We start from the raw sequence: 11,095 nt of genomic DNA on the forward strand, positions 1-11,095 counted from the left end.
GACTGGTGTACATAAAATGGAGTTGGCCTGCACTTTCTCCAGACCTGAATCCCATAGAAAATCTATGGAACCAGCTGAATCGCAGTGTAGAGGCTCGTAACTCTGTACCCCAGACCCTCAATGACCTGAGGGCCACTTTTCAAGAAGAGTGGGATACGATGCTTCAGCAGACAATAACTCCACTTGTGAACAGCATTAAACATTGTTGTCAATCTGTAATTGATGCTCAAGGCCACATGACAAGTTTTTGAGACATTGACATTTTTTGGGGGGGTGTACCCACCACCTTTCTTGGCTTTTGTTTCGAAAACTTGACTTGTGGAGATGACCATTGCATACTTCTACATAAATGCCCCGTCTCATGATAAAATATCACTGTAGCGTGAACTTTTTCTATAAATTGTTTGTTTTTTTAATCCTGCTAGATTGTGTAGTCAGCAGCTTTAAACGAGTGATACATATACATTGGTATGGTTTTAAAGCTCAGTACCACATGCCTTACATATACATGTGGATTTTAAGAGGTTAAGTGAGTGAACATTTATGAAACAACATTATTTGATACCTACCTATTGGTAATGCTGCACCCATAATACCATGTTGTACAATCCCAGCCGAATAATGCTTGCCAGAAAAATCAAGTGTTTAAGATTCAATGACAAAGACCTTATGTCTGATTGTAGAAGGAGATTATTAATTGTAAATAGTCGATAAATGGTCAAAAACCAAGAGGCTTGAAATAGTGGTGAAAACATCTTTGTCCACATCACATATGGCTGCATTGTTAATAGTTGATGCTGCCACAGAAGTAAAAAAAAAAAAAGTTTAACAGGGACAACTGTTATGATTCCCGAAGTATTTACACAGTGCTACTCTTCCTCATTGCACCATAGTCCATTGGGTGGATATACTCACAATCTAATCTATTAGGACACTTCCACTGTAAGGGTGTCTGGCAGAGAATTATCTCCCTCCACCTATTGAAATAAATATGAATGCTCAGCCAAAACCAGCTTGCATGTCTATGGGGGTTTAGGAGAGAGCGCTTTCTGTTGAACAAGTATTAGTCATGGCAAAAATTGTTGGCACCCTTGAAATTTTTCCAGACAATTAAGTAATTATCCCAGAAAATTATTGCAATTACACGTTTTGTTGTACACATGTTTATTTCCTTTCTTTGTATTGGAACAACACAAAAAACAGCAAAAAAGAGAGGTAATTGGACATAATTTTACAGAGAGCTCCAAAAATGGGCCGGACAAAATCGCTTCCTATAACAATCAACAAACTTCTTACACCTCTCTACTTTAACTTTTGACTACTCTTCTTTTGCAAATTGCTCCAGGTCTCTCATATTTGATGGGGACCTACTCTCAACAGCAATTTTAAGATCTCTCCACAGGTGTTCAATGGGATTTAGATCTGGACTCATTGGTGCCACTTCAGAACTCCCCAGCCCTTTGTTTCCATCCATTTCCGGGGCCTTCTTTAAGTATGTATGGGGGTTATTTTCCTGCTTGAAGCCCCATGGCCCAGGATGCAAACCCAGCTCTCTGATACTGGGCACTGCATTGCTTCACAAAATCCTTTGGTAATCCTCAGATTTCATGATGCCTTGTACACAGTCAAGGCACCCAGTGCCAGAAGCAGCAAAACAACCCCAAAATATCTTTGAACTGCCACCATATTTGACTGTAGGTCCTGTGTTCTTTTCTTTGTAGGCCTCATTTTGTTTTCGGTAAACAGTAGATTAAATTGCTTTAGCAAAAAGATCCATCTTGGTCTCCTCTATCCACAAGATGCTTTCCCAGAAAGCTTATGGCTTACTCACATACATCATATATTTTAGCAAACTTCATTTTAGTCTTTTTATGTTTGTGTCAGCTGTGAGGTCCTCCTGGGTCTCCTGCCATAGTGTTTAATTTCATTCAAATGTCAATGGATAGTTCACTCTGACATTGATGTACCCTGAGCCTACAGGACAGCTTGAATTTCTTTAGAACTTGATTACAATACGATACGATACCATAATTTCCCACGGGATCAATAAAGTGTATCACAGCAGCACAACTTAAATAATAACATGAATTCATGAATTACTTAATTGACAAGACAGTAGAGTTGACAGAAGAACATTATACATTAGACCAGAAGGTGGCCCGATTCTACACATCGGGTATTCTAGAATTTACGTATTGTGTAGTTAATGTATGATTTTTGTAATATATATTGTTGTCTGTAGTTACCAAGTGTTTGTGTAGGGCGCTGTTTGTGGGGTGAGAGCGGTGTTGTATGTGTGTTGCATGGGTTACGTTGTTTGTGGAGCGCTGTGTGTCTGTAGCGTTGTGTGTGTGTGTGTGTGTTGCGCGGTTTGTGTGGGTGTGGTGTGTTTTGGGGGGAGGTATGTTTTGTGCAAAGTGTGTGTGTTGCGTGGTATGTGCGTATATTTATGTATGCCGCGGTGTTTGTGTGTTGGGTGTTGTGTGTGTGCAGCGTTGTCTGTGTGTGTGGGTGTCTGTGTAGGGCGGTGTTTGTGGTTCCCAGTGTGTGTGTGGTGTGTGTTGTGTGTGTGTGTGTGTGTGTGTGTGTGTGTGTGTTGGGGGGAGGTGTGCACCTCCCATCGTGCTCCATCCCCCATGCTGCGCACCCCCAATCGTGCTCCATCCGCCATGCTGCGCACTCCCAAACGTGCTCCATCCGCCATGCTGCGCACTCCCAAACGTGGTCCATCCGCCATGCTGCGGACTCCCAAATGTGCTCCATCCCCCATGCTGCGCACCCCCCATCGTGCTCCATCCCCCATGCTGCACCAGCATCAGCCTCTCTCCTGCCAGCATCAGCCTCTCTCCTGCCAGCATCAGCCTCTCTCCTCCCAGCATCAGCCTCTCTCCTCCCAGCATCAGCCTCTGTGTCCCCAGCATCAGCCTCTCTCCTCCCAGCCTCAGCCTCCCCCAGCATCAGCCTCTCTTCTCTCAGCCTCCCCCCTCCCAGCCTCCCTCCTCCCAGCCTCCCCCAGCATCAGCCTCCCCCTCCCAGCCTCTCCCAGCATCAGCCTCTCTCCTCCCAGCCTCCTCCAGCATCAGCCTCTCTCCTCCCAGCCTCCCCCAGCATCAGCCTTCCCCAGGATCAGCCTCTCTACTCCCAGCCTCCCTCCTCCCAGCCTCCCCCAGCATCAGCCTCCCCCTCCCAGCTTCCCCCAGCATCAGCCTCTCTCCTCCCAGCCTCCCCCAGCATCAGCCTCTCTCCTCTCAGCCTACCCCAGCATCAGCCTACACCCTCCCAGCCTCCCCCAGCATCAGCCTACCCCAGCATCAGCCTACCCCAGCATCAGCCTACAACAGCATCAGCCTACACCCTCCCAGCCTCCCCCAGCATCAGCCTACCCCAGCATCAGCCTCTCTCCTCCCAGCCTCCCCCAGCATCAGCCTCCCCCTCCCAGCCTTCCCCAGGATCAGCCTCTCTCCTCCCAGCCTCCCCCAGCACGCTGTGCTCCTCTGCCGACACTCACAGATCCGATCGCATACACACACACACACTCACACATCAGAACACACACACATCCGATCGCATACACTCACACACACACTGAAGATATCGCACATACGCGCTCACACTCACAACATCCGGAGATACCACATGCTTCTGGCCATGTGATCCTCCGGCAGGTCCTGGAAGGTCACTCCACAGTATCGCCACCGAGAAGCAAGCGATATCCCAGGATGTTGTGAGTGTGTGGATGCGATGTGATGTGTGTGTGAGAGTGAGTGTGATCTGATGTGTGTGTTATGTGTGTGCGTGTGTGTGTTCCGCCGCTGCAGGACCTTGATGCGCTGGTAACTATGCTACCATGGTTACCAGCGTATCCCATCCCCCGCTCGCACGGGAGCCCACATCAGCATACGGCGGCAACCCCAGCAATGCGAGGGTATGTGTCGGCTGGGTTGGCGGCGTACGCTGATGTGGGCTCCCGGGGGTACAGTACTCACCTGGGAGTCGTGGTTCCGTGTCGGTTCGGGGAATGCGTGAGGGGGGCGGGGCGTGGCAGAGTTGCCAATGCGTGCAGGGTGCCGGGGCGAGAGGCCAATCCGTGTGGGGGGCGGAGCCTGAGCGAGCTGCCGGCCAATCCGTGTGCGGGCGGAGCCTGGGCGAGCGGCCAATCCGTGCGGGGGGGCGGGGCCATGGCGAGCCCAGCGGCCAATCAGCTTTGTGTCACCGTAAGGACACAATTTTGGAGCAAGACAGACAGACAGACAGAATAAGGCAATTATATATATAGATTAGGTCATACACAGTGGGTAAACTGAAAAGTAGAAGAAATAAAGAAGTAAACATTCATCTTGATGATTTAACACTGTTGTTGTTGTATATTCCCATAGCAGTTGGCACAAATGATTTCCTATATTTTTCCTTCTTACACCTCAGAAGGATTAGCCGGTTACTGAAGGTGCTCTTCTGTCTCATGAATAGCTCATATAATGGATGTGCATTATTATTCATAATCAACATACACTTTTTCAGAGTTCTTCTCTCCACTACCTCCTCAAAAGAGTCAAGATTGCAGCCAACAGCGGAGCTTGCCTTCTTGATAAGCTTATTCAGCTTATTAGCATCAGAGACCCGCACACTACTACCCCAGCATAGGAGTACAAAAAAATGGCACTTGCCAGTACAGACTGTCACTACGGAGTAGGATTTTTAATGATTTTCAAAATACTGGTACAAACCTTGATTTCAAGGGATTAACAGTAATTGGCTGTTAAGGCTCAGTTCCACTTGCGATTAACACGGATGAGTGCAATCCGATAAAACATCGTATTGCACTCGCACCACTGTTAATCAGGCAGTGTACATATGCAACTCTTTTTTCTCATGCCATATTGGCATGAGAAAAGAATCGCAGCATGCTGCATTTGGCAGTGAGTCTTGGCTCACACGTACCCATATAAGTCTATAGGTACGTGTGAACCATTGCACTGCACTCACATGTCATCAGCTGTTTTTGTAAAAATGCTGCCCTTTTTTTTGTAGCTGACTTGGCAAATGAAATGTATTTTCTTCCCACAAGGTGGCAGCACTGTAATGGTCACTTGCTATGCTTCCTTTTATAAAGGAGTTTTACTTCCCTAAATACACTAGACATGAAGAAGAATAGAGCTCAGGAGAGATGGATTTGGAAAGCAGGGGTTTAGTGAAGAAGAACTGCTAAGAGAGGCTTATGACCTCAGTGGAGACACTTTTTCGATCACAAGCCTGGTTATTAAAGGGAACCATCCACCAGGATTTTGCTGTATGAAGTAAAGGCAGTGCCATAGGATGCTGAATCCAAGCGTACTGTTTGCTGAAAAATCGGATGTTTGGTTGCTGAAATGTCTTTAATCAAAGTTTCAGAAATGCACTGCACTTTGATTGACGTGTGCAGCCGTGGCGGGCCTTCGTGGGTCGGGTCCTCGGTGTATATTACTCTTCCTGCGTCTTGTATTGCACGCCAATGGTGGCGTGGCGAGATTTTTAAATAAAGGGACATGCAATACAAGATTCAGTAGAAGGAATATACACCAAGGACCTGACCCACAAAGGCCCACCCCCGATGCACTCGTCAGTCAACGTGCTGTGCATTTCTGCAACTTTTGATTAAATATATTTCAGCAACCAAGAATCCAATCTTTCAACAAAAGGCATGTTTGGATTCAGCATCCCATTGCCAGTATGGCACTGCTTTTACTTCAAATAGCAAAATCCTGGTGGTTGGTTCACTTTAAGCCTTCCTGGAGTCAATATGGGGGGAGCAGCAGGTAAAGAATGTCTGGTATGAGTACACTAAGAACATACAAGCCTCTTGCAGATATTGCTTTGGTTAGATTCAAACTGTGGAAAGAAAGCTCCAGTGTATCCCTGAAAATAAGCCATGGTGGGAATTTTCAGCTTTTTCAGCTTGAGGCTTCAATATAAGCCCTGCTCCGAAAGTAAGCCCTAGTTGCAGTTCAATAATGAAGTGTCAATGCAGCTAAAAATAGTAAAGAATACTGCAGGACACATTATAGAAAGCGGACACCCCCAAGAAGACAGAAGACCCTGCAATCGTACTCACCAGACCCCGAACGAAAGGACCTGCAGTGGAATGTATCAAGGACCTGCGGTGGAACTCACAACTACACACAGACTGCGTGCATATCAGATCGCGTACACACACACACACACACACACACACACACACACACCTATTGCTTCTGGCCAGCAGAGGAAGCTGGGACACGTCGGCGTGTTGTACCTCAGGTCCTCGATGTGTTCCACCGCAGATCCTCACGCTCCACTGCACTGTGTCCCAGATTCCCCTGCCGGCTGGAAGCAATAGGTATTACCGGGAAGGGGGGGTTGGGGGTGTGTGTGATCTGGTGTGGGTGTGTGTGAGAGAGAGTGCCAGTCGAAAGCAGGGGAAGACCGCTGTGGAGCATACCTGTTGGGAGTGCTCTCTGAACATTGCAGGAGGACCTGGGAGCGACACAGACGTCCGGGATCTGGTAAGTATTCTTCTTGAAAGGGGGGGGTTTGCTTTTTTGGGGTGTGGGGGGAAACTTACCCCCAACTCGTTTTTCCCTGAGAATAAGCCCTAGCAGCAATTTCTTTTCAGTGTAAGGCTTAAATATAAGCCCTACACTGAAAATATGCCCTAGTCGCAGTCCAATAATTAAGTATCCATGCTGCTAAAAAAGTTAAAGAATACTGCAGGACACTTTTATTATAGACAACAGACACCCTCAAAAGAAAGAAGACAGAAGACTCTGCAATCATACACCCCAGACGCCGAATGGGAGGACCTGCAGTTGAACGCACATACACACACATCAGATCGCACATACAGTCGCACATCAGATTGTGTGCACACACACCACATCCGGTGATACTTATTGCTTCAGGCCAGCGGGGGAACCTGTGACACACTGCAGTGGAGCGCAGAACCTGCGATGGAACATATCGGTGCGTTATACCGCAGGTCCTCGCGCTCCACTGCACTGCGTCCTAGGTTCCCTGCCGGCTGGAAGCAATAGGTATCACGTGTGTGTGTGTGTGTGTGTGTGTGTGTGTGTGTGTGTAAGTAAGTAAGTAAGAGAGAGTGCCAGCCGGAAGCAGGGGAAGACCGCTGTGTAGCATACCTTCTGTAGATAGCAGGAGGACCTGGGATCTGGTAAGTATGATTCTCCTAGGAAGGGGTATCTACTTTTTAAGGGTGCCATGTTTCCCCAAGAATAAGCCCTACTCCGAAAATTAGCCCTAGCACATTTTTTGGCCCCAAAAATAATATAAGACTGTCTTATTTTTGGGGAAACACGGTATATAGTTTTAGACTAAGGGCATGGACTTTAGCATGTCACAACAGAGGCCATAAATGTCTGCGAAAGGAGCAGCAGAGGTAAATTTATTCTCCTCACGCCTTCTTGCCCCTTCTTATCCAATTTTGATTTTGGAATTGATTCAGCCAATAGACATAATATACTGTATGTATGATATACAGTATATATAATTATAATTTTATGGGATCCATGGAAAGATCTGGGAATCTTCTTGAAGGAGTTTTTCTCACTCTTTCACAAAATATATCAATAGTTTTATTGACTTCTTCCGAAAATTTGGCATTAGTGTGTTAGCAGGTACTTATCAGCCGATCCACCATCCGTATCCAAGTCCAAACGTGGAATGTAGATTGCACAGAAGAAAACTCCAGCTGGCCACCGGCGGAAACGAGATTAGTGAAGGAAGTGGGCATCCAGCAATCCAAAAGATAAAAAAGTCTTTATTTCACCATTTAAAATCCAGCATGACAAACAGAAAAAAAAGATCCTGCGCGATCCGATCCGAAACTTATCTCATGGATTTTTAACTTTTTTTTTTTTTTTCTTTTCATGCTGGATTTTTAGTGGTAAAATAAAGGCTTTATCTTTTGGATTGCTGGATACCCACGTCCTTCACTAGTGTGTTAGAGAATTTAGATTTGGCGCCCCATTGGGGACAGGAATGAGTGGTGACATTGCCTGTACAGCATTGTACAATAGCACTGGCACTTTTTTAATAGCCACTTAAATTATTTCAGCAGCTTTAGTCTATGGACAACACCCAATACCTCTTGTATCTTAAGCTGGCCATACACATCTAATCAGTGGACCCATGACTTCAGTGGGACTGGTGTGCCATCTAATGTGTATGTTGGCCTTTTGTTTCTTCCTGGATGACTAATGTTGGATTTCAGTATGCCCAACTTTAAAGTGTATAGCCAGCCTTGAGCCCAATGCATTTTGCTCAGAGGTATGTGGCATATTACCCTCAGCAGTCACACCTGACTCGGCAGAGTTGGGCTTTAATAGCTTAGAATAAGACAACCATACTATTAATGATATGTTACAGTAAAGTGGTAATATTCTAGTAACTGCTTTATTGCAGGATCATTCCAGAGTCTCCTAGATGGCTGCTATCACAGGGCAGGATCAGTGAAGCTGAAGAAATCATCAGGAGAGCTGCCAAGAAAAATGGCATTACACCGCCAGATACAATATTCAGTTCCTCAGAGGTAAGCGGTTCCCCATTGCTGTCAAATGCATGTTTTGTGGGAGATTAACATAACCGCTTCCATGTACAGGTCATGGAAACATGATTGTCTCACCCCACCTTTTGTGTCACCCACACTTCCTTATAGATTGTAAGTAGAGCTGATCGAACGCCCCAAAAACCAGGATCGGCGGATCACTGCCAGATTTACAAATAAGTCCGATCCGCTCCGGAATCCGGTGCCCATATAAGTCAATGGGCACCAGAATCTGGAGATTAAAAACATCTGTGGAGGGGATAGGGGAGGGTAAGAGCGCGCGCGGTATACTCACAGAGTTGGTGTCATGGCGACAAACTGCTTCCGGGTCACGCTTTTACCTTCCGGAGCCAACAATTCAATATTCACTACTTTGCCTGCCCACCAGCGCGACTAATTGGTTGCAGTTAGACACTCCCCCACCCTGAGTGTCAGCTGACTGCAACCAATCACAGGCGGCAGGATGGCCGGAGGGCGGGGAAATCAGTACAAGTGTCTGCAGGTCAGTATGGTGGGAAAAAAATAAACAAATAAAACAATCGGCAGCACAGATATAGCCTGCAGCTGCAGCACACACTGTCGGGCTGTATCTGTGCTGTGTATCTAGTGCCCACGGTCACACGTGCGAGGCTTTGCCGCGTAATGCCATGGCAGACTCTTGCGAGTCCCTCACAAGTGTGATTCCGGTCTAAGAGAAACCGCATGCGGCTTTTTTTTTTCTTTAATTTAAATAAATAATAACAAAAAAAGTGCGGTCCCCCCTAATTTTCATCCCCAGCCAAGATCACGCCGGCTTAGGGCTGGTATTCTCAGCCCGCAGCCGCCTGGTATTGCTGCATCTATTAGATGTGACAATCCCGGTGCGATACCGGCTTTTCCCAGTGGCTTGATGCAGTGCCAATTGTGGTAATAAGGGGTTAATAGCAGCGCACAGCTGCAACGAAGCCCTAGGTTTGATACCTGCATCACAACCATGTAAGTTACAGTAAATAAATACAGACACATAGAAAAATTCTTTATTTGGAATTAAGTACAAACGCACCCTCCTTCACCACTTTTATTAACCCCCAACAAAGCCCTCCAGGTCCGGCGTAGTCCACACGAGGTCCCATGCCGCTTCAGCTCTGCTACATCTGAATATCACAGAGAGAGGCTATAAAGAACAACCACTCACTGTGGGCTCCAGAGAATGAATGAGCTACGCAATGAGCGGTGACGTCACTCAGGTCATTTGCATTCGCAGCTGGATGTTCCCACAGCCTTTCACCTTTTCACCTGTGATCGCAGGTAACTTGACCTCAGGTGGAGGTAACTGAGTTCATAGACCTGCATCTCCTAGCAGAAAATCGCAGTTTTTTTGGCCGTGAGATGCAAATTTGGTGCTGAAATTTTTACACCATATTTACACCTGCATCCAATCTACACCTCCTGGCAAAAAACTGCGTGGTTTTGATGCATTTTTTGCCGTTTTTTTTCCGCGATTTTTGCTGCGTTTTTTTGCCAGGAGGCAAAAACAATTGGTGCAAGGTTTCTCCCCCCCCGTATTCTGACACCCAGCACAGCCCTGTGCTTATCTTGGCTGTGTATCAAAAGAAGAGGAACCGCATGCAGCTTTTTTTTTTTTTGTTAAATAGTTAAAAAAAAAACAACAACGTGTGGTCCCCTCCAATTTTCATCCCCAAAATGTTCATCCCCAGCCATGATAATGCCGGCTGGGGGCTGGTATTCTCAGCCCGCAGCCGCCCGGCATTGCCGCATCTATTAGATGTGACAACCCCGGTGTATTACCGGCTCTTTCCGTTGGCCTGATGTGGTTTCAATTGGGGTAATAAGGGGTTAATAGCAGAGCACAGCTGCTACTAAGCCCTAGGTTTGTGATGGCACAGGCATCTTATCAGATACCTGCATCACAAACCTTTAAATGAATGAAAAAAAGCACAAGCACAGAGAAAAACCCTTTATTTATAAAAAAGTACAAAACGCACACTGTTGTGATCCAGTCACCGAGGAAGATCAGAGAAAGAGCAGTAACTCGGAAACCCAGAAAATAACCAGAGTGGCTGGAAGTTTAACGGACTGCAGACCTAATACTGACGCACAACTAGAAGTAGCCGTGGGACAAGCCTACGATGACCTAGTCGTCTCGACACAGCTGGAGAACTAAATACTCTAACAGAGTGAAATGTAGAAAAGCTAATCTGCCTCAGAGTAGTCCCCAAAGATATAGATAGCCCCCCACATGTAAAGATTACGGTGATATAGGAAAACACAATACGTAGCTAGAGAAGAGAGTCAGCAAAGATGAGGCCCAAAACTATCTGCATAGAAAAGAATAGGAAAGATCAGTGACTGCAGCCGTAAAAACCCTAATAAATACCAGCACACCTGACATGGAAAAATACTGAGCCTGAACAGGCTCTCTCCCCGCTATATCAGTACTCTGGTGTTACTGGGATCTAAGAAAAACATTGATATAGAGAGGGGACTGAATATTGTACCAAGCATGGCAAAACACAATAC

At 46.4% G+C, this 11,095-nt stretch overlaps 1 protein-coding gene across 1 annotated transcript in view; it reads left to right on the plus strand.

The window, feature by feature from the left end:
- LOC142303289 (organic cation/carnitine transporter 2-like) overlaps positions 1–11,095 on the plus strand; it is an 82,858-nt gene that overhangs the window by 45,433 nt on the left and 26,330 nt on the right. The window contains exon 5 of the mRNA XM_075344537.1: positions 8,434–8,560. Within this exon, the coding sequence (XP_075200652.1) occupies positions 8,434–8,560 (127 nt within the window). The remainder of the gene's footprint in view (positions 1–8,433; positions 8,561–11,095) is intronic.

Source organism: Anomaloglossus baeobatrachus, chromosome 4 (assembly GCF_048569485.1).
Source record: "Anomaloglossus baeobatrachus isolate aAnoBae1 chromosome 4, aAnoBae1.hap1, whole genome shotgun sequence".
In the NCBI taxonomy this organism is placed as follows: domain Eukaryota; kingdom Metazoa; phylum Chordata; class Amphibia; order Anura; family Aromobatidae; genus Anomaloglossus; species Anomaloglossus baeobatrachus.